Genomic DNA, 24,631 nt, shown 5'->3' with positions numbered 1-24,631 from the left:
TTGTTTGGCTCATCCGGGAACCCATACACCGCTAAAACCTACACTGGAGTTTGAGAAAGTGGATGTGTCACCATGCAGAGGACATGGTTAAGGGAGGCATGAACAATCTGGACCTCCACCTCATCCGACCACAAGAGACATAAGCCACCAGCCCGCGCTCACCCTGTACCTGCACAACCAATTGGAAACAAATTAGAAAGCCCAAGAGATCGGTGCATCGCACAAATCTCTTGGGTTGATTTACGGGTCTCTGAAACAAAGACCACATCGGGAGCTTCCGAGGCAATGAGCCTCTTAAGAACATGAACTGTCCCTGGGTTCCCAAGCCCACGACAGTTCCAAGCTAAAAGCCTCATTGAGGTGGGCGGGACTGCTCAGCAGTCTCCGCCAATCCCAATCCATCATTAGTATTAGGTCTCTTCAAAGGAGGGGAGGCTCTTGTCCCTGACAGATCAGGAGCTGAAGAGGAAGCTCCTAACCGCTTTCTGTGATCCCTATGGCCACCATCATATGCATTACCATTTCCCTGCTGAGTGTGGGTACCTATTGGTTCCCTATCTGACTGTGCTCCTTGCTTAGGCAAAGGTACATGCGGATCAGTCCCAGTTGCAAAGGTGAAATCATTCCCGCCCTCCTTCTCCAACTGTGCCAATTCAAAATCAACATCCACATCAACACCTGAGTCCGAGTCATGATGTTGTCCATCCCCTGTATGGTCACGGGACGAGGGAGCAGTGGGCTTCCCTTCATTCCTCAGCACAGGATCATTGTCCCATGCACTATCTTCGGCCCTTAAGCTACCATAGGGAGGGTCGACACCCTCAAAAGTTTCCTCTAGCTCGCAATCCTTTGCCAGATGATCCAGAAAACCACACTTGTAACAATGATTATGCAATTTTTCATACTTAAAATATACCTCAATATGATTCCCCCCTTCATCCGCCATAGCTTGGCCACGCCTCAGAGGAATGGTGATGTCCACCCACACCTTCAACCTGAAATAGACTCTTAGCTTCCTGTTACCTTTCCTATCCCAAGTAATATATCCTGCAAAAGTCTTCCCCAGAGCCCTAGCCACAGATTCGGACCAGCATGCATATGGAAGATTAAAGACATGAATCCAGAATGGAAGTCGCGCCAACGGTACCCTGGATGGATGGATGCTAACGTCAAGTACCTCCAGCACCACAGAGTAACGATTGAAACACCATGGACCTGAGAAAAGCACCGAGTCCCTATCTTGCTTCGTCTTAAATTTGAAAGTGAAGAGATTATGATCAATCTGCCTCACCTCCACCCCATTCCTGGACTTCCACAAGTTGTGAAAGATGTTGCGGAAAGTCCGCTCATTGAATTCCCCTTTGCAGAGAAGTTTCCCGACCAGCCAGAGATCCCTTCCAAGCCGTGGATCGACCTTGAGGACCCTCAGATTGAGCACCTCTGCTTCTGTTCCAGATAGCACCACTTTCTTCCCACGATCCATAAAGAACAGTCGTGGAAGATGCAAAAACTGACGATGGAAACATCCAAGCAGCACGACTATAAAGCCAAATAAAGAAACGGTGAAGTGTGAAGGTTGCTAAAAAAGCCAAATAAAGAAAACGTCAAACGGTGCAAGAGTGCAGGCGTTGACAAAACACGGCTATAAAGCCCAAAGCCGCCGACAACAGAGGTTATTGGCTGTCAGCGCCGCCACATCTCCCAAACCCTAGGAGAGTTCTTTTTCAGAACCTGTGGAAAAAAAGGTTGCTGAGGTATAAAGATCAATTCGTGAAGGTTTTCGGACTAAAAAAAATAAATATATTTTCTTTTATTTACTGTCTGTATAAGACAAATTTACACTCAAGATAAAATTTCCCAAATGTTGAATAGTCGAGGGAAAATGAGTAAAAAATTCCCCCATTTAAAAATATAAAAAGTGCTCTGATTGCAGAGTTGCAAGTAGCCAAGTAGAGAAAACTGTGATGTGGTTGGTTCTTGAGTTTCGATCACATGGCTTCTTCTCCTCCCGCTCCCTCTCCCTCTCCTTCCTACTTCACACACATTCCTCACCCTGGTTCGTTTTCGCGATTCCTCTTTTTCTCTAATTCCTCTTCCTATTTCATATACTTTCGTCTTTCTTCATCGATTTAGGGCTTAAACAAACCAAAACAACTGTTCACTGTTTTTCGATCGTTTTGTTTTCTTCCTGATTGAGTTTTTTGTGCTTTGTGAGTGTTTGTTGAATTTTGACGAGTGCGATTTGGAATCAGGTGAGAAGGTTCTGGATGACGACGAATCGCGCGTTCCGATTCATATTGTGACCGCTGCGTCTCAACTTCCTGTTGAGTTTCTGGAACCCTCGCCGGAAAAGAAGCTAGTCATTGGCTTTGACTGCGAGGGTGTTGACTTGTGTCGCAATGGAGAACTCTGCATTATGCAGGTCAACTTCTTCTTCTTGTAATTATTTATATTTGTGTGTTGCATGACTCATATGTGAATGATATAGTGGTTTTGAATTGCGGTTATCTATGATTGAAATCGAAATCGAAATCGAATTGCAGTAATTTAGAATTGGCATATATGTTGTGAAGCTGGATTCTAATCTCAGCTGCTGTTAGGTATAGGAGGATTCTGTGTGTATTACTCTTTTATGGATTATGGTTTTAGGCTAGTGGTTCTGTTGTGTGTTTTAGTGTTTTAGCGAGATAAGCATGTAATGTCAGTGGCTGTTAGGCATACGAGGGTAATGATTTATTTTATGGATTATGATTTTAGGCTAGTGATTCTGTGTGTGGTTTAGTGTTTTAGCGAGATAAGCTTGTAATGTTTTGTACAAGTCAATTTTTTGTTCTGAGTCGTGTATGAACGATATAGCGTGGTTTTAGATTGCAGTTTTTCTTTAATCAAGATGCAACAATCTGAAAATTATGATGAGAATTTGTACTTTATTGGCATATATGTAATGGAATTGGATGTTAATGTCTGTCAGCACTATTTTATATAAGCAACGTATATCTTGATAAGAGCAACTTGTTACTACTCTACTGTCAGTGTTGTGTTGCTCTTTTATGGATAGTGATTTTAGGCTTGTGGTTCTGTGTGTGGTTTAGACTTAGCGATTTTAGGCATGCCTGAGGATTTTGTGTTTGTTCTTAGTACATGATTAAGTTGTTTTTGTTTATTTCTGCAGCTTGCATTTCCTGATGCTATATATCTGGTTGATGCAATCCAAGGGGGAGATGTGCTTATGCAAGCGTGTAAGCCCGCACTTGAGTCTGATCACATCACAAAAGTGATTCATGATTGCAAACGGGATAGTGAGGTCTGTGTATTATTTTATTGCTTTCTTCGCCTTGTCTTTCCGCCTTTTTTTGTATCTGTTGGTTATCAGCAAAAGTAAAAAAAACGTTTGAGACACTTGACTTGTCATTCCAGTGTTTCCCAATTCCACCTTGATGATTCAAAGTGCTTATAGATATATCCTTTGTTTCTAGGCATTGTACTTTCAGTTCGGGATCAAGTTAAACAACGTGGTGGATACTCAGGTGAGCTTTCTTATTACTAGACAGCCTTTCTGTTGCTCTTATATCCCATTCTTATAGGCCTTGTTTGGTTGGCAGAATTAACTAGTACTACTTCCACTTCCATGATAGCACATATTTCATATCATGTGGACCTAACTTGGTCAATGGTTGTTGGCATGGAATGAGATATTGTATCTCAGCTGATGGCTTGTAAACATAAAGACATAATGTTCTCTGGTTTTATGAATATGCTACCAAGATATGTTTTTCATATCATCTGTGATTCACATGAACATGCTCATAACTCTAAATTCAACTACTTGGCCCCTCATTGTACTTGATGCTTTTAACAATGATATGATTATTGTTTTGGAAACTTAGACAAGGTTTTTTTGGTCTTCCCTCAAGTTTATTGTCTTCTGTTAGAAACAAATTTTGTTGCAAATTATTCATTTAGCTCATGATTAAATCACTCTCTTTTCTGTTACACATGTTTACTTCTGCTAGAATATTGGCACTTGTGCTTTTCTAGCTTGTGTATCCAACCATCTTGCTTTATTATTGTTCCAGCAGTGCTCATTTTACATATGGCGTCTCAAGCATCGCATAATCAGTGCTTGGATGCCTCATTTTATGCCTCATCATAAAAGAGTCATTCTTGAAATTGGACTCCTTTGCTTATCCTAAATAAATTTCCTTAGCAAGATTTGTGCTTCATTTTACTTGTAGTATTACTAATGATTCCGTAGGGTTCTTACGCTAGTTTGACAATTTTTTATATATCTTGATTCTTTTGTTCTGTTGAGTGATTTATCATATTCCTTGTCTTGGTTCAGATTGCTTATTCACTTATAGAGGAGCAAGAAGGACGGAAGACAGATGAATACATTTCATTTGTTGGCCTCCTTGCAGATCCACGTTATTGTGGTATTATATATGTCGTGGTATCCGTTAAAATGTTTATGTTGGTCATGGTTTCTTTGTACAATTGACCAAATTATTCTAGATGTAGATGATTAATAATTAATAATTCATATTAAGTTCCTTTGATCATTTGGTTCATCCATCCATATTTTTCACTATGAGGGTTTGTGTGCAGGCACATCATATCTTGAGAAGGAAGAAGTTCGTGTCCTCCTTCGACAGGTTGGTTTTAGAATGATCTTACATGGTTCAGAAGAATAATCTATTTTTTCACTTTCCTGCTCAAAAGTTAAAATTGCTGGTTCAGCATGTATATTTGAATTCATCATGTGATGTGTTCAAGGTTTGATTAACAATCACTACCAAGCATGTACGTTTAAACCTATAGAAAGTTTTTGAAGAAAGAAACTGCAAAACATTATTAATCATAAATATTAATCTTTATGTCAAAAACCCCTAATTAGAATCCATTAACCATGAAAAAGAAAGAGAAAGAGGAGGAGGGTGAGGGAGATCACAGCCCCTCACCGCCGCTGCAAATCTCGTGGCCACCCCAGCAAGCCTCAGCCACCAAACCCAGTCCTGCATCCGTACCGACCCAAGCCTCCGTCAAAGCCCCTGCAATAGAACCCCTGCAAACAAACTTCCAAAATCGCAAACTGCGAAAGCCCAACGGAGGGGAAAGCCGTCGTACTCTGCTGTTCGTGGTCAGGGATCTTCAATCTCGCCGTCGTTCTCTTCGATCTGGACGAACAAAATGAAGAAGAAAGCAGATTTGGGTTTGGGGGAGTGAAATGGAGGAAGGTTTCAAGTATTGGGTTATGAAATTGAGTTCTCTTGTCTGTTGGCTTTTCCTTCTTCACTCTCCCCCTCATCCAAGCGAAGAAGGACCTATTTCTACCTTCCAAATCCCTAACCCCAAGTCCAGGCTCAGCAGCTTCTTGTTTTCCCCCCTTTGCTCCCACAGCAGCTTCGTGTATGACTTCTCTTCCTCTCTCTTATTTAGCGTGATTCAATGATGGCCTGAGGGTCTGTTTGGAATACTTACTCAGGATCCACGTTTGGCCAGATCCACGTTTTCAGAAGCAAGAAATAGTTGCTTTTGGATTCAAGGATCCGCATTTGGCCTCTCCAGACTTGAAACCAAACACACGGATTAAGGTGCGTTTTGATGACTTGAGGTTGGGGATTTGGTTTTCTGGTGAGGGAAGCTGGTTCTGGGTTTCTGGAAAATGAAGTTCAAGTGTTTTTTTTTTTAATTTCTGGAAGATGTTGGGGACTTGATTTAGTCTGAGTTAATTAAGTTAGTGGTTTAGGGTTAATTTGGGGTTAGTTTAGGGGTGAAGTTGGCTAACTGACATGGAAAATCTGGAAACTGAAAAAAAATGTTGAATATCTCTTATTAAGGTTTAGTTTGTTATTGGAAAATGTTGGGTACACACCCCTCCACCTCTTGAAATTTAAGAAGGAAAGAAAGTGAAATGAGTGATATGATAAGTGATGTGATAGAATGCAGGAGAGAGATAGAAAGAAAAACAGGGTGGAAATGAATTGTAAGAGAAGCAAGGTGTGGAAATATCATCACTGGTTTGTTATTAGACTTATCTCATAGAAATAAAGATAAGGTTTTTAAGTTCCTCTATTTTAGATTAGTATCAGTTTCTGTATTTTAGATTAGTATCTATGAAGATAGAGATAGATTTAGTTTTTATCTCTTTGGTATGTCTATAAACTGTACAAGTATATTGATGAAATACAGAGAGAAATATTTTCATCAGATTCGTAAAAAAAAATCAACGTGGTGAAGAGATGTGATAAGGTCACCAGACCACCACCTCCGGTGAGGACGAAAACTTGGGTATTTTCCAAACATTAGGGGTTATATTCAAACTTTTCTCCGGCGAGGGACGATATATAAACTTTGTCTATTATACAAGGATCAAAAGCTTAGTTAACCCTTTATGAATTTTATTTTTTCACTTGTTGATATTGATTTGTATGTTCAGGTCTATAAAAGAGTTTCATGGGCTATCAAAGACAAAATATGAAATACTTATGTAAAGTACATTATCCATCTAATCTCTATTTTCGAGTGATATTATTTCTAAATGTTGTCAGGATCCCAAGTTCTGGAAATACAGACCTTTATCTGAACTAATGGTCCGTACTGCTGCTGATGATGTTCGTTTTCTTCTCTACATTTATCACCAAATGATGGAGAAACTAAATGAGCGGTCTTTATGGTATCTTGCTGTTCGTGGTGCCTTGTATTGCCGATGTTTCTGTGTGAACAGTAATGACTATGCTGATTGGCCATCTCTGCCTCCAATTCCAGGTCTGTAAAATCTTAACCAGAATCTATAATTTAAAATGCATTTTCTTACTTTTATATTATGAAACTTTATGGATATAACATATTATATTGCCGCATATAATTTCTACCAGTGGAGCATAATTTGAAATCCATATATCATGCCCCTCCTAATATTTGACTTAAAGGAGTCAACATAATATGACAGTTGATAATTGTTGAAATATCTTGTTGCAAACCCAAGCACCAGGCCCAGATTTGGCAACGTCTATGTTAGGAGGCCCAAGCAGGTGCAAGCTGTACCTGATGACCAACCCTCTAGAAGCTAGTATTCCCAAATAACCACCTGATGAGGTGGCAGCACCTAGGTGGTGAGGAGGGGACCATTGCTACCAGCTCTAGGGAATATATGTTAGTTATGGAGAGAGAATCTGCTTAGGCTGATTTTGGCTAGGACTTAGGAGAGATAGAGCACTCTCGAATTTGCTCATCCTTATCTTTAATTTCCTACTATTGCTTGTAATTCTCTGCAAACACTGCTTCTGGGTACTTTCCAGAGGATTCAGTGCACATCTATCCTATTTTCATTCTCATTCATTGTGCTAATTTCTGGTACCTAACATATCTATTAGGATATATTTTGTTGAGATAGATTTGTTAGGATTAGATTTTATATTGTTATGATAGATTAGGGATAAGATTTTATCATTTAGATTTTATTATTTTAGAGTTAGTAGTTGACTTCTGAATCAAGTATTATCAATCAAGTATCAACAGATTTTTAGAATAGTTCCAATTTCTCTCTTCATGAACTTAAAGAGCAAGTCCAATAATTTCAACAATAGTTACCTAAAAAATGTGAATATGTGCAGCTCCTAGTTAAACCTGTAAAGGCAGAAATATGACGTGAACTGTGAACTGCAACTTCCAGGTTCATGCAAAATGAATTGTAGTTTAGTGAAGCTTTGGTCCACTTCGTTCATTATATTACATTGCTAGTTTAAAACTGAAAGAAGCATTTCATTTTTAGCTTTCTTTTTTAATCTACTATGATGATATGTATGTAAGAGGAATGCCTGTTTGATTGATTCATTCTATTGACTGTTTAAAGAATGTGATTCTTTCTTGTAGATAAGCTGAAAGCTGACGGAAATGGTCCTGAGGAAGAAATTCTTTCAGTTCTTGATATTCCCCATGGAAAAATGGGATGTGTTATTGGGAAAAAAGGGGCTACGATTCTGTATATTAAAGAGTCCTGCAAGTAATAATTTGCTCCTCTCCTTTCCATTCCCGTGGTTTCTCTTATACTATACATGTTTTTTTTCCTCTGTAAATTATTAAATACTTTTACCCGTTGTTCCTATGTTTTTCTAATCTTTAAATGCATTGTTGGTTCAGTGCGGAAATCCAGATTGGAGGTGCCAAGGGCCCACCTGACAAGGTTTGTATATCAGCAACCCATGCCACTGTGATTCATATAGCTCCAGTTTCTTAGTTGCTTTCATTTTTATAATCTGAGTTTGATGCTTTGATACTGATATTCCTTTTCTTCTTGGATACATACTTACCAGAACTTCGAAGGTCTAGATGATGTTCAAATTTGTGTTAACGTATATCTGTTGTATCTTAGACTAGCAACTGATCTTATGATGGATTTGATATCTGAAGAAGTTCATTTATAGTCTGCCATTCTGATCTCTTTTAATGTGCCAACATATTTTGCACATGAAAAACTGTTATTTAACCTCAGATGTTCATGTTCTTCCCTAGGTCTTCATCATGGGACCAGTGAAGCAGGTGAGAAAAGCTGAGGCCATGATAAGGGGTAGATTCTTGGACATTAAGTAAGGAGAATGTTTTACTTGTCTTTCAATCAAAACTTCTGCCATAGTTACTTGCTTACTGCCTGATAGTTGGAATGAGTTAGGGGGGGGGGGGGGGGGGAGTTGTTATACTTCAGAGTTCTGACTCCTTTTTCCCCCGCTTACATCTGCCGGAAAAAAAGATAAAAGGAAAAAAATTATATCAACTTTCCTATGAACATAGCTGAATAAACCGTTCCAATTTATCTTGTTTGATGGCTCCAATATTTGAACTAGTAGATGGTGCTAGTTCCGTTGTTAACTTATGCTACTTGACGCAGATTGTAGTAGACTTGCCTAATGGATTGTCGTGAAATCGAATCTGTTTATAGTTTATACCACTGATGTTATAAAACGATAAATCAGATTATATACGTCAACTTAATGATGGGTTGTTGGTTAATGGTTTAAAAGTGGTGAATAGTTATCAGAGAGGAAGTGCAAAAAAGTAGTGTATGTTTAATTGGGACTCCAGCAAAATTGATTCTGGATGTTTTTGTTGAAATAATTGATTTTGGAATTATGATAATGTTCCTATAACTATCAAATTTTACCTGTTAGAAGTAATTTTGTCGAAGCACTTGTTTGTTTAATATACCCATTTTAAAAATACCCAATCACTGAAAATAGAAGATCCCTATAAGTACAACTGTACTAGGAAGGAGTAGTGATAAAGTGGAAGGTAGTTAAGAATTAGAAGTAAGGAAGGAAAGGGAGATGCTTATCAAAAAAAAAGGAAGGAAGGGGAGATCAAGAAAAGTTTTACGGTAAGCTTTATAAGAGCATTAAAAGACATTCGTGTTAATATAGATTTAGAGATAAATGATTTGTATGAACTGTGTATAATAACGTATTATGACGATGGTTAATTTGTGTAGCCAATCTCAGCCTGTTAAGATTTGGTGGTTGAACAAATTATTTTATTGTGATCTTGTGAAGGTCTTTCTGAAAAAAAGCTCATCTTTTCTCGAAATGAATTCCAATCAGTGAACGTATCCGTGTTGGAATTAACTCTAGCTAGGTTCGCTGTGTAAGCCAAATGTTTGGTTGGCAATCTAAAGCACTGATTTATAACTCATAATCCCATTTGACAAAAAAAGAAAAAGCTCATAATCCCAAACATTTTTTTTCATATATAACCTGATTACTTTGTCCTTTTACATACAAACATAACAAAGGTGTTACCGGTTATTAACAGCACCACATTCCATTGTACTTCCAAAAGCAAAAAATGCATAAGCAAAAAGCATATTCTAAGAGTGAACTTCTTAATAACCGTATCAATATGGAACAAAAAGAAACAGGCTTAATAAATTTGAAATGATCCAGAACTTCTGTCACTTTGATTCAGCGTTTTCCGAGATGAAATTAATTTTAGTAAATTTTCTTTTGAATGAATTTTAGTAAAATTAATTACAGTTAAAATGAGTTGAATGTGAAATTGTTTCTATTTGAATACATTGGTGAGACAAGTTTTTTTTTTTTGATAAGCCATTGGTGAGACAAGTGATTTTTGTAGGGTAAAATTATGACTTATATAAAAAATGTTTTTTCGGGGTCTAATTAGCAACATGAATTTTAGCATTCATACATACTTCTTTACCTAACTATGACATTTATTAGCATTGAAACTAGTGGGTTTTCCCTAATTTGTTTTTTAAATGTATGTTAATTTATTAAATAAAAAGCATACTTAAATGGGCGATGAACACCCGCATTAGAAAGCAAGACGAAGTTTGACACGTAACAATAGTTACAACTTACAAGATAATACTCAACTTTTTGACAGATTGTGATCTATGTAATGACTAACGTCAACAACAACCAAATAGAAAGGGATATTTTACAAACTCCAGATATTTGAGAACTGCATGATGTTGCAATAATGTTTAGATTCCCATTGGAACCAGTGCAAACAGATATTAGTACTCACTTTGAGACAAAAAGTGAATGAAACTCAACTAGTGGATTGAGATGAATGTATTAGCTCAAATGATATATAAACATTGAAACACATGATACACTAGCGCTTATCCGCAATAATAGTAACTTATATTTAAAATAATATAATCACAATAGTGAGAAATATATATTAACAAAATCAAATCCATCATGCCAAATAGCTCAACAACAGTCTGGAGAATGCCGACACACAATGAATGAGTGAAAATGTGATAGGACGAGTATAGAATCTAGATTTTTATTTTTGGAACCCACCAAATTGATGGCCACCCCAATTTGAGAATATGTCATCTCCAGTTCCAGGCTGTGAAGAAGGGACTCCAGACATACCAAGACCAGATCCTGAACCCATAGCTCTCCCCATGTAAAATGAAGGTGGGGGAGTGCCTTTCTCCTTTTCATCAAATCCATCACTCAATCCCCCCACAATTCCAACATCCGCAAGGGATACTTTTTTGGCTGCAAAACAATGTAAGAACATTACACAAGCTACTCAAGTAAAATAACTGGCATATTAGGGGAAAAACTAAAACATATTAAAGATAACGGCCAGTTGACATTGGCTGTCACAAGCCAAACACGATAAGGGTTGATAACATGGTTCTTAGTATTGAAGAAAGGGGTAGGATGATGCTGAAAAAGACGTTGGAAGATATTATTAAAAGCAACCTCATGGTCAATAATATCCCATAAATTTTGGTTTTTGATCAAACGCAGCGATGTCGGGTGATCCATATAGGGTCTCGGATTCCCTGCAGTCAGATGACTCTTGTTCAAATAGGTTGATTTTAAGTGCACAGTAACCTCTTAAAATCGGAGCTGCACGATTAATATCGGGCGGTTGCAGGGCCCTGACTTTAGTGAATGTAGGATCCCTTGACTGCAGCAAATCCGAATCATCTATATAGCCGACCTCACTTAGTGGGATAAATTTTTTGTTGGTGTTTGTTTGTACTTTTCTGAAAAACAAAATGTGCTTGAAATGTAAAGTAAGCTAATCTTTACATAAATGGGTAAATAAAGAAAAACAAATTGCTCTTTTAGAGTACATTTTATTCATGAGCTCATCCCTTAAATCACAGATTCAACCGTGCCCGCTCACGTAGAGGAGAGCAAGAGGGAAGTAGACGAACACGCGAAGTAGATTCTGAAAATCCTCCAACCCAATTGATTTACTTACTCTTAAGCAAGGGTGTGCATCTTTAAGATATCATATACCAGAATATAATGCATTATAAGCTGCTGTCCTAAGTCCTAACAGGCTACAAAACAGGGGAATAAAAAATGTTTTTGGATGTATTCTGGAAGGAAAAGGATCATACAACCACAGATTAATTTAATAAATGCAGAAAAAGGGAATAAAACAGTAGTTTATTGCAGAATGTATGATGCTGATGGAAAGCTGTTAAAGTAGTCTGTCGAGATAAGAAACTTACGCGCAGATATATTGAGATCAATCAATCCACGGCTTAGTGATTCAGCCCAAATGCCAGACTTCACCTGGAAGGCATCCTTTTTAGGTGAAACTTTGGAGTCTGCTAAAGACTTCCCATTCATATTATCATGGCTGCCATCGCTGACAACATTATTTGAGGGCTGTGAAGATACAGAATCAGACTGTGAAGAAAATTCACCAAAAACATCTGATCCATCAAATGTGTTAAGAGGAACAGCAGCGAAGGGATCGAAAGTGCTATTATTCACAGGAACATAGTTTTCTGACTTGTTGTCAGGCTGCACAACTGGTTCAGGAATGGAAAACAAGTCAACTGTGGGTGTAACTGTAGGAATGGCAGGCTGTGAAGAAAATAGATCCACTTTATCCTGTATATGCAATCAACAAGATACAAAGAAATGGGATTTTAGCTTTGTGATTGAGAATGTGGATAAAGAAGGTAAGCAGATAAACCCATTACTTTCTTCAGTATTTCACAACCATAGTTAAAAAAACTCAAGTTGAATAATTCTCACAATTCGTACATTCAATTACCAAACTCATGTGAAAAATTGTACATCACTGTAATTGTCAATGGCGTGCCTGGCACTACCTCTTGGTTCTGTCCTCCTGACAATTTCAGTATGCTAACTTTATACACTTAACTATCAGAATTATAGTCTCAAAAACAACCCGTAAATGTAACTGATATTAAAAAAGATTTGACCAATAATATTTATTAAATGGAGCATAATGCAGTCGAGCAATCTGATTCAAGCAATATTGGGAGCATTCTCAATTTTGAGGTAGATGGAGGTTCCTACTTAATGATAGAGATTCATGCTATCAAACCAGTAGGTAGGTTAGGTAATTAGCAGCTGTCATAAAAAAAAGAACTGCAACACTTTAGTGGTGATGAAATTTAACCTGTGGTTGAGAACTAGCTCCTTTGTCCGCATGAGGCTCCGCTGATACAAATGATGCATCTGCAAAGAGATCGACCTCTGACACATCACTAGTTGCTGGATTTTCTACAGAAACAGATGCTGGGGCATCCATGAGGTCACCAATTAAATCTTGCCCAAAGAGATCAACCTGATTTGAGCTTCCAGATGAAGCCTCTGTTGACAAGAAAAAATGATACAATTAGGCATTTAAAAGGTTAAAAGTCCTGCCACCTAATATATGGTCAGTTTCTCAATTTGACATTTTTCTGGGAAGATGTTGGTGAACACCCGAGAAGAACCATACCACAAAAGCTAGCTATTGTAGTTAGAGAGCAAAAAAGCCTTATAAACCTCACATTAGAACCTCATACTTCCAATGTGGGACTCAAGTCCCATACCTTGCAACTGGGTCCTAACATCCCAGCACACTCCGTAGCCCTGGCACCCCGCGCGGGTTAGCTGTGCACTAGCCCCTTGACTAGTCCTGAGCGAACACTGCGGTGTCGGTGTTGCCACCCGTGCCGCTAGCATGCAGCTGAGAGACATGGTGGAAGACTCTGATACCAATTGATAAGAACCTTGAGAGAACCATACCACAACAGCTAGTCGTTGTAGTTGGAGAGCACAAAGCCTTATAAATCCCACATTAGAATCCCATACTTCAATCTGGGACTCAAGTCCCATACCTTACAGGGGTTCCTAACAACACCCATGTGGAGTGTCTACACCCAAATTATGTGAAAAAGGAAAGAAAGAGAAGAAAGAGAAAAAAGATAGATGTGATATTTGGTTGATGCGATGTGATAGGAAGAGAGACTGAGAGAGATAGAGACAAAAACGGTATAGATGTGGGGTGTTGTTACTGTTTATGTGTGCAAAAATCGGGTATGATATTTTTTTTACAGCTGTCAGGGGGGTAAATGTAAAACTTAAAGCACCCTCGTTTATTTTTTGTTTCACAAGCATTTTGCCTAAGTTTGTCAGTCAAGAATAAATAAAGCAGGTCACAATCAAAGAAGAGCTAGAAAGCGGATTAACTATTGCTTGTGGTCAAATTAATGGTTATAAATCAGGGAAAACTAAGTCTAAAGAGGTAACTGACTCTAACAGACTACACATTGAACTCGGACAGCTTGCAAGTTGTACCGGCTCCACAATAACTTACATGCAACTTGAAAGAATAGTTTCATATTTCTCTTAAATGAATGAAATCAGCAACCGCAATGTTCGAGACTGTCTGTTCGGAATACTTACTAGTTGATGTTCCTCTCGGATCAAAATCGTCAAAATCATCCTCAGTACTGTTTACAGGTACACCTGAACTTTGAGAAGGAACTGAACTGTTTGCATTAGTAGATGACTTTGATACTCTAGATGGCATTTTGTCCTGACTTTTGCTGCAAGGGAGACATTCAGGAATGGGGTCATATAATAAAATATTGGCTGCGTGGAGAGACAAAAGCATGTGTCTATCTGTGCATAAAAACCAAAGCCAGTGCAAGTAAAAGGTTGAAATTGAGAAAAACATTTCAAGTTTCCCACTTAACCAAAATGTTCTTGAAAGTCAAAACAGCTGGTTGAATCAGGAAAGCAAGAGGATGAATCAAAGGATTGAATTGGAAGAAGAGTATTATTAAGTAAAAAAATTCTACCAAACCAACTTTACATACCAAAACTAGCAATTTATTTAAACAAGTTTATCAAATACAAAACAGATCCCTTAGTAAAAGGCTTTTACTAATTTTAGAAATTTGAGGCACAACTTGACATACAATAAGAATCACACCAACAATACAGATGATAATATTTGCAGTAACAACTAAATTTACATATTAAGTTCTAATCTAAAGTAGTTATTAGCTACTACTCCAAATTCAAACTTACCAAGGCTTATGCCATTGTACTCCAAATATAGCATGGAACAAGCATAAATACATTTACCATTATTGAAGACCAGAACAGCGGTTAGATATGCTCTACCTGAGAGACCGTGCAGAACCCTTCTTATAAGAGTTCTCTTGATTATCATTTGCAGTGCCATGGCGTGACTTTCCAGAGTAATCTTTCTCCACTTTTTCTTCTTCATTGTAACCCTTGTCTTTATAGCTATCACTAAACCTGTCACTATCCTTTGAACCAAAGCCTCCATATTTACTACTGCTCTGGTAGCTGCCACTACTGTAAGAGGCTGACGTAGCCTTGTGCGTGATTCCACTAGAAGAAACTCCAACGTACCTAAATTAAGCACCCAAAAGAAAAACAAGAATTATTTTCTGACAAAACAAAAGTAACTTATTTTACATATAATTACAAATTTGACCTACTTATCACGATTTGCAGCAGCTTTATTTCTGACGTCGTGTATCTTATCTCTATCATTCAAAAGGGCCACGATGTTTTCTGCCTTCTTCCTGACATTGAGTCCCACATCCTTCCCACTAGGCTCAACATATTCAAAACTAGAAAGTGCCTTAACCAATCAAAGTAAATGATACTTACGTAAGAATATGCGCTTTTATTCTATTTGTCAGTTGAGAAGAAAAAATAGGAAAAAACAAGAGAATATAGCTCTTACTGAGATCTGAAAAGTATGTTCTATAATGTCATCAACTGCACGTTCAGCTCCATGTCCTACCAAATACTCTATAACAGCTAATGCCTGACACAAAACTACTACAGGTTACAGAAGGGTAAGTTGTATGTGTCAACACAGAAAATGCAAAAAGCCTCATCCTTGTCACCTTGTATACATATCGCCAATCCTTTCCAGTTTCACTCAGTCTCGTCCAAAGAACGTTCATGACCAGTTGGCATTCAGTACTGGAAAGTACATTAAAAGCAATCAAATAACTAAATATCTGAAATTTTCTCTCAACATGAAAACCAAAAGGAAGTAATATAACCAGAAAAGAAGTAGGTAGTAGTAGTTTACAATTTTTTGGTCGCCTGCGCAATCTCTGCCAGAGCAGAACCATGAGGACCCCAAGGTTCATTATCAGTTGCATCCAACACCTAAATTATAAATAATGGTGTACAAAATCAACAGATTAATCCCAGAGAATTGCAGATTGATACCATTCAAACCAAATTTTATGTTCTGTTCATACAATGACATTAACAAATCAATCATGTAATGGGGTGGTTATTTAATAGATAAATGCAAATATAAACAAATCACAATAACAAAATACTGATGCCAAACTCAGCATACATGCATTCCATAATACTGATGCCGCAATCAATTGTTTCACATTCCGTTGAAATCAATTATTGAGAAAAATATAATTTTTATAAATCTAATTCTCGTAATCTAAAATGGGTATTCAAATCTAATCAAATCAAAGCAAAATGGCAACGAATAGAGGTTTGTTTACCTTTTGTTCGATTTCTGGAACCTTGAGCACCTTCAGATTCACCTCTCTCTTTCTACATTCGCAGAATCAATCAACAATCATAAGAACGAGGTTAATTACTTAATTTCCGCACAGAAAATATTGATTTTGATTAATTAATTTTATACCAAAAACAAAGGGGGAAAAGAAAGAAGAGAGGATTGCAACGATGCAAAAACTCACATTTCTCGAACGGTTTGATCGAAGACCTTCATGAAATCCATGGCGGGTGAGAGAGCGTTGAAGATCTGATCTGAAGAGAAAGGTGAAGAAGAACCAAATTCTATAGAGGATTTGGTTTGTTTTTCCAGTAGTGACCAACGTTTTGTGATTGAGATCTAATACTCTCGTCAATTATTTATTTTTTTATTTATTTTCTCTTTTTGGTGTCTGGCTATTTTTTTTTAAACAATTTATATTTTCTTTTCTTATCGTCCCGCGCATGATGAGTAATTTTTGTGGGTACCCGATGGATGGATCTATCGAAAATGACTCTATTTGTTAGGGTTGATGTATTTCGTTGGTGGGAGAAACTATAATTTTTAATTTTTTACGTCTTTTAGGACAATATTGCGATCCTCATTAGCCTGAGTGTCATATTATGTTCTTCATTCACAAACAATCATAAAATTGTTATTTGATTAATGAGACATTTTTCATCATTAATCAAATGATGATTTTTTTTTTCGAAAACAAAAGACTTATTGAATTATAAATGTAACGAAAAAACAAGTTCTCTCATCAAAGAACACAACCACAATAGGCAGTCTCCATCCAAATCAAAAGCTCCAAATGAACCTAAAATTTCCCCATTAAAAGGGCAAAAGCTGCAAATCAAGGAGACTGGATAACGACCAATGCATCAACGACCTAGCTGCCACCACCAAACAAAAACATAGCAAAAGAAAAAAAAAAACCCAAGCCTAAAACTGCAAATTGTTGAGGATGCATAACGTTTGTCGCCTGAAAGGCTGAAACGACCCAACTTCCACCGCCAAACAAAATCATATCAACACAAAATATGATGCAAGTAGATTCTTGAAAGACCTTGATATGAATGATAATTTTGTAGGTCTTCAAAATTCAATTTGTAATATATTAAGTAATTTTGACCATTTTATAACTATCTTGTTAACAAACACTAGTTGTTTTGTGGTGCAATGAGAACATAGATATGAAAACCGAACTTACGCAATTGGAGATTGTGATATTGTCACGAATGGTAGAAAGAATTAAGGGTTGAAGTTCTTTGCATCGACGAAGCACATTCATCCCTAGAAAAGACAGTTTTTTTTGTTCAATCTTATGAAGTTACCGATGACATTGACTTTGGTAACTTACCGACGGAAAAAGCCGTTGGTAACTTACCAATTGTCTTCGGCGTCGAAAAATTATTGGTAGTATCCTCCATTGGTAATTTTCTGACGCATATGCCAACATATTTTTGGCCCTCAGTAAAATTATGTTACCAACGACTTTTAGTGATTCTCAACAGAAAAAAGTTGTATGTCATAAGCGCTTTTCTTATAGTGTAAATGATAAGTTCTATAATGTACGTTTTGTGGATTTAGACAGAAGGAATGAATGATTAGAAGATTGAACCACAAAATGTCAGTATTTTGGAAAACTGGATTCTGACCCAAAAACACATTAGAATTTTTATATTGGTTTAGCCAACCACTAGGGATACCTCTAGTCCCCAAAAAATATTTGGGTATTTTCCAACATCTTTCACAAAGAAGCAACAAGTATTCTACTTGCATTTTCAGGCTACACAAGTAGTGATTTCGCTTCTTCAAACTAAAACACTAAGTTTTTTCAAAAAATAATGAAGAATAAATTCTTCAAATTTAAACACGTATATGGATTTAGGGTTGTCTCCCTTTGGGTGTTTATTGAGAATTTGTGATGTACTTAATTACAAGCCTACTTGAGAAAGATATTCTCAACATTCTTCCTTTTGAATGAAGATTTATCTTTCGAAAAAAAAAATAACTCAACAAATGATAATAGCATTAAAATCTCAGCTAAGAGAATATTTAACAAGTTTTCTAGTACAAGATGTACAACAAACAATTCATACTTACCCAAAATTCTCTAACTAAAAGTATGAGTTGATGGCCCATGACGGAGTGGACCAGCTCGCTGGCCCAAAAATTAAGTAAAATGGCCCATGAGTCAACTTATTTAGGCCAAAACTCATGGAGGGGCTGCGAAATCCATAGCATATATCAATTTTGGTCCAACTTAATCAGGCCCAAAATGTGTTGCCTTGGTGCAACCCGACCCATTTGATACCTCTAGCATCCACCTTATAAGGTTATTTTGTGCTTTATGACTCGAGAAGTTGGCTTAAAATATTAACTTATTCCTACAAAATGTTGACCTTGTCTTTGAGTATCATTTCCCTAGAAGATTCAATCTACACATATAACAAACAACATGCATAATACAAAAGAAAAAAACAAAACCTAGGCAATTGGAGATTGAGATGTTGTCACGAATGGTGTAAGGACTTAAGAGTTGATGTTCTTTCCATCGACGAAGAACTTTCATCCCTACCATATTTTTTTATCCGTTCAATCTAGTTAAGCTACCGATGACATTGATTGTAGGTAACTTATTGACAAAACAACTATCGGTAACCTACCAATTGTCTCAGACGTCGAAAAAATATCGACAGTCTCCTTTGTCTGTAATTTTCTGCCTATAAAACATTGAACTTGCCTTTGAGTATCATTTCTCTAGAAGATTCAATCTACACATATAACAAACAATACTCATAATATAGAAAAACATTTCATATAATAGTGTCGCCTAGTCCTCCTTCTCCATCAGGCCCTTATTTCACGCGAGCAAAGAAGGCTTGGTGTCTTGCTCAGTTTGCAGGCATGTCCTTCCCTAGTAGCGATGAAGATGACATTCGAGGGTTGGCTGAAGTTATTAAAGAAAAAATTCCTTTTAGGTGTTAGTTTGGCTGCGCTTTTTTCTTTTGGGTGGTTGTTTTTGGTCCTTGGTTGGGTTGGTGGTTGTTCCCCTCTTTATGAGTTGTTTACTCTTTTGATTGTTAATGAATAATATCTCTTTTTCTCTAAAAAAAAACAGTGTATAATATAGAAAAATATTTCATATAAGATTGTCTTTATCAAAATTTGAGTACAAAGTTATAAAGCATTAAATGCTACATTGTTTCTTTGAGCCACAATCTAATTTCATTTATGATATATGTACTATATATAAGAGCTCCATGAAAGAAGAACGACAAAGAGATGAACAAACGTTTTGAACACAAAATAATATTTATTCTTTATTCATTATGTCAAAATTTTAATATTAGATCGAGTTTGATTGTTTTATTTCAAGCATTCGTGTAAAAAGAGTGATCCTGAGCTGTCTGCAAATAAACTCTTGTACGAGTAGTCACAGATAAAATCATTTCTTATAAAAGTGTGATTTCCTAGAAAGGTAAATTGAAAAATAATACTTGTAAGTGAGCCTGAAGAGACTTGTAGTAAAAGAATACCTGTAAAAATTGAAGTCTCAAAGAATATTTTTTGGTGAGTGAAAAATTTGGTTGTTATCAAAGACCGAAGGTAGCCCTAGATAAGAGTGAACTAGGATAATTCTTTCTGCATTTTTACCGCCCCTTTTTTTATTTCTACCAGAAAAGGTATGTTGAAAGTTTTCAAAAAGGATTTTTTTAACTTTAATTTTTCGATTGCTAATTAACTTGATTATAAAGTCACGATTAATCAACACTATTTTTATAAAATGATACTTTATATATAGACCGTCGTGTTGTGCAACGTACTTTTGACATACACGTTAAGCGGCGTGACAATCGAAAACCGCCAATAAAATTATGTGGTGGTTACTGTAGCTTTCAAGAGTGGCCACGGTTTTTTAAAATACTTTGTAGCCGCTACAATCCTAGTATGTCGAGTGAATGTCGTGACTTTCTAATGTCTTTTAAACATTACCATTTTTAAAGGCATGTTTTATCTAGAAAAGACAGTCATGTTTGAGTCAGAAACATTCATGTTGATTTGGTTACTTCTTTCGTCTCATTAGGCAATTATAAGGAAAGAAAAATATATATATTGGTAACTTAGAACTTCCAAATGCAGAGAATGCGGAAGAGAAAAGAAACATCCAAAAACCCCAATGTGTTTTCTTTGAAGTTAAGTAAATAGCTTGTTACTTCTATTCATCATGGGAAAAAACGTGTCTTATTATAGCTAGAAAGTGTGGTAAACTAAAGCAGAATATAGGTTTATTTTAATAAATTATGTTCTCGTCAACTGAAATCTTAAATCCCTTACAAGTATAGAAATGATAAATTATTATTTTTGTTTCTGTTAAATTTTTTAAACAGCTTTTTTAATTGATGATTGTTAACTTCATTTAATGTGATACATTTTCGTCTTACTTTCCAAGAAAATTCTACTTTCATCCTTGTAATAAAATGTAATGAAAAATAACTATAAACCTAAATTTTGTATTTTAGTGATTAATGAGCAAACAACAGCGCAAATTTTTAAATCAGAGAGAGCATGAAAGAGTGAAAACAAAGACAAAGGGCACATTGCCATAATCTTTATTTTTTTTATAATTCAAGCTTCGACCTAAACTATGTAGCTCTTATCTATGAACATGACACACAAGCACTAAATTACACTAAACAAACTAGAAATATATAAGCTATTGCTCTCCCCTTCACATGTCCCTTTTCCTTAATTCCCATATGCAGTTTTACTTTTACAGAATTTGATGGTTCATGTCTTACTAGAACTAGACAACATTTTGATTCAGTCAATGTGGCTTAATGTCATCATTGCTCAAATCAGCCCACTCAGAATAGTAGTAATTACTTGGTGTGAATTCACCAACTCTACCATGGTAGTTTGTAGGATCATAAGGAAATTCAAAGCCAAAATCCATCATTCCCACATCACCGTCATGTTCTGGTGGCAGAGACAGACACTTGTTGGTAGAAGAATCTGAAATGTTGCTTGGACCTTCTTGAGATAAAAAAGACACCATGGGATTGTAGTTCCCTGAACTTGAACCAATGTTTGAGACAACATCCATGAGATCAGAACCCATGTTTTGTTCATGAATCATGTTGAATCCAGAACTAGCATAACCATTGTTGTTATCTATTTGAAGCACTGAAGGCAGTGGAGGATTTTGAATTTGTGAAGCAGGGTAATCTAAATTTTGAGGCATGACATCTTGAATCAGTGATGGAGTTGTTGATGGAAGAAAGGTGTCATTTTCTTTCAGTGCTTTGAGGTTAATTTCTCCTGCAAGGATCTTCTTCTTTAGTTTTGTGTTCCAATGGTTTTTCACATCATTGTCTGTTCTCCCAGAAAGATTAGAAGCTATTACAGACCATCTAGACAAGAACACAAAATTATTTCATAAGAATACAATTATTAGTCCAAACTTCTGATACAAGAATTGTGCATAAACTTATAACACTATGTACATGTTATAAAATTCTTCTACAATTGATTCTAAAATTAAATTCAATCATTGGTATAATTTTATGTGATTTGTAGCTTATGGGGTGTCATAATTGATGCTAAGTAAAGAAAATATGATCCAAACGCAACGATTTGGAGATACTTGCCTGCTTCCTATTTGAGCATAGAGGGTACAAATGATGTTGTCCTCTTCTTCAGTGAAGCCTCCATGTTTGATGTCTGGCCTGAGATAATTGAGCCACCTTAGACGACAACTCTTCCCACACCGCCTAAGGCCTTCATATAATGTATATCATTTATAACGTGAAACTTCAATTAAAAAAGAGAAAGAAAAATTAAGAGCAAAAGCAAATAGTTCATGATTTCATGTTAGCTAAACACACAATTTTCTTTGAATAAATTAAAATGGTAAAATGTGAGATTAGCTAACAAACAAGCACAAATGAGCTTCCTTCATGTATAGTTGAGTGAATTTTAATTTCCGGAAGTAAAATGTTTATGTATAATGGGTAATCAGGAAAAAAAGTACGGATAAAATAGAAAGATTGTGTTAGGCCTTCCGACTGAGAAAAATCGTGATCTATAGTCGACCTCAACTAGTGAGATCAGATAAGACTTTCAATGCAGAAAAAATTATGTATAAACAACACCAAAGCCCAAATTTAAGTGAAACAAAATAAATAATAAAATGTTTAGAGGAGATGACGTTGTACGAGGAAAATCAAAAAAAAAAAAGAGGAAAAGATTCATCATTTTCCCTTCTCAAGAAATTTTTTCATCTCATCATTTTCATGCCCTTCAACTAGAAGAAAAATCAGGAGTGAGGATCAACAAATTGGTTAATGAAAATGGGTATAGAAATTCAAATTTATATATGCAATTACATATATACAATGGGAAGAGAGAAACGGACCAGCTTTTCTTGGCAATGCAATCCAATTTCCAACAGTGCCATGAGTCTCAACATAACTCTTGAGAATTGCATCTTCTTCTGGAGACCATGGCCCTCTCTTAACATTATCTTTATCACAACAAGGAGATCTTCCCATGGCCACTCTCGAGTACTCGAACTGAATAGAGAAAACAATGAATGACCTTGAATTGAAGCACCGTTCGTGATTGTGAACCTGTTATATAAAGTTGGTGCCACTGCTACAGTACCGTGTCATCTAAAGCTGGGGGACTCAGCAAGTCAACTACAAGACAAAACAATGTATTTCCTTTTAAAAATAATAAAGACAAGTTGAAACTAGAAAAAAGTTAGTAATATCTACATCGGTTTAAGAGTGTTTTAGATTTATAGTTAAAAAATATGAAAAGTGGAAAATATTATTTTAGTAAAAAAGTATTTTGAATTGTATTAATTTCTTGTTTTTTTTAATTTCTAACGGTGAATTAAACGAGATCATAGTCTATTGTTCATTGTTTAAATAATTACTTTTTGAATAAAAAATTTAGAGTGAGAAAATGGTGTCGAATTAAAGCACCATGGTCCACTAAACCAACTCCTTGAGGTTTAGAATCACCCTTTTATGGTTTCTTCTTATATTATTACTAGTATTAAACTCGTTCCATGCATGGGCTGGAATATGAAGTGTGTAAATCTTTTTTTTTCAAAAATGAAAGATATATATTAATATATAAAGTTGAGAAAGAACCCCTCTCAACATGAGTACAGTAACCTAGCCAACGAAAAACTGGCAAAAGCTCAGCCACTACAGCAAAATCCTCCCAAAGACCTCTAAAAAACCCCATAAGAAAACTTTAAAGTCAAACCAAAACCCCTACGTTTAGACAACCAGGAAAAGCCCCATTTAAAGTCGAAAAAACAACAACAAGAACTAAAAAGTGGCAACTTCTCTAGGTGGTATCCTCCATAATATTAGGTTTTCAAAAAATAAAGAAATAAAGGACAATACAGAATATAATCAGGTGCAAAACAATTGTTGGATGTATAACCTAATTACTTGGTTATTTATAATCTCAAATCGTGGACTTTAGTTTTGAATCTTCAAAATAGTCTAATTATAAGGAATTGAAAGTATAATTATAAGGAATAATGAATTACGTTATTGTTAAAGACATTACACTAGTGTTGAAGAGAAATTTGAATTTTATTTCCTCTATTATTTGGCATCATTATTGGGTTTATAAATATACAATAATTGTTACCAAATTTAAATTTGACTTGGTCTTTATTCATAAATGAGATTGAATGTTGTTAGGAAAGTTTATAATTATAATGACAAAAAATTGGGACACAATTTATTACATTTCTTTAATAAAAAGACTGAGATAAATTATTTTTTACCTATATCAATTTTTTACCATAATGTTAGGATTAATCATGTTTGCATTTTAAAATATTGATGAGGAAAAATAATAATTTGAAATTCAAAATATTTATGAGACACATTATTATTTAAAAATTCATAAATATATGCATAATATAATATATGGCATCATCAGCTTATGAATAATATGAAAAAGTAGTAAAGTGAAACCAGACAACTACCACCTAGAGGAGTTGCCACTTTTTGGTTACAAATATAGTTTATAGTATAATATTTGGAGTAAAAATTATTTAAAAAATTAATTAAGAGTGTATTTTGCTCTATTAGATTATTTCTTTTCACATCATAATGTGACTAAAATATTGAGTCTCCCTAAATATTTACAAGATTTCATCTACTTAATAGATATTAAGAGAAATATGGTAAATTCATGTTTGCATTACATTAGAATTCGTAATCACACATTTCAAGGCTTCAAACATGAAAGGAGATCTCTGCATTCGCTTTAG

At 35.8% G+C, this 24,631-nt stretch overlaps 3 protein-coding genes across 3 annotated transcripts; 1 reads left to right on the top strand and 2 right to left on the bottom strand.

Moving 5' to 3' along the window:
* Window positions 1-1,901: 1,901 nt before the first annotated feature.
* LOC130718349 (uncharacterized) lies at window positions 1,902-8,939 on the top strand. The gene is made up of 10 exons (XM_057568936.1): window positions 1,902-2,056; window positions 2,253-2,422; window positions 3,173-3,304; window positions 3,477-3,527; window positions 4,343-4,433; window positions 4,606-4,652; window positions 6,549-6,765; window positions 7,873-8,002; window positions 8,140-8,182; window positions 8,512-8,939. The coding sequence occupies exons 1-10, from the start codon at window positions 1,993-1,995 to the stop codon at window positions 8,587-8,589; spliced, it is 1,023 nt and encodes a 340-aa protein (XP_057424919.1). The 5' UTR covers window positions 1,902-1,992; the 3' UTR covers window positions 8,590-8,939.
* A 1,611-nt stretch (window positions 8,940-10,550) lies between these two features.
* LOC130717765 (clathrin interactor EPSIN 1) lies at window positions 10,551-16,680 on the bottom strand. Its single transcript, XM_057568127.1, has 11 exons — window positions 16,523-16,680; window positions 16,322-16,373; window positions 15,880-15,959; window positions 15,689-15,767; window positions 15,523-15,606; window positions 15,272-15,417; window positions 14,928-15,182; window positions 14,202-14,344; window positions 12,928-13,121; window positions 12,002-12,389; window positions 10,551-11,024 (listed from the first exon to the last, which is right to left on the bottom strand). The coding sequence occupies exons 1-11, from the start codon at window positions 16,561-16,563 to the stop codon at window positions 10,804-10,806; spliced, it is 1,683 nt and encodes a 560-aa protein (XP_057424110.1). The 5' UTR covers window positions 16,564-16,680; the 3' UTR covers window positions 10,551-10,803.
* A 4,471-nt stretch (window positions 16,681-21,151) lies between these two features.
* Window positions 21,152-22,877, bottom strand: LOC130718989 (transcription factor MYB36-like). The gene is made up of 3 exons (XM_057569641.1): window positions 22,742-22,877; window positions 21,975-22,104; window positions 21,152-21,737 (listed from the first exon to the last, which is right to left on the bottom strand). The coding sequence occupies exons 1-3, from the start codon at window positions 22,875-22,877 to the stop codon at window positions 21,152-21,154; spliced, it is 852 nt and encodes a 283-aa protein (XP_057425624.1).
* Between the last annotated feature and the right edge of the window lie 1,754 nt (window positions 22,878-24,631).

The sequence above is a fragment of the Lotus japonicus genome, chromosome 5, assembly GCF_012489685.1.
Source record: "Lotus japonicus ecotype B-129 chromosome 5, LjGifu_v1.2".
Taxonomy (NCBI): Eukaryota; Viridiplantae; Streptophyta; class Magnoliopsida; order Fabales; family Fabaceae; genus Lotus; species Lotus japonicus.
Note: the sequence above shows the minus strand (reverse complement) of the source record. Positions and strands in the feature narration are given on the sequence as shown.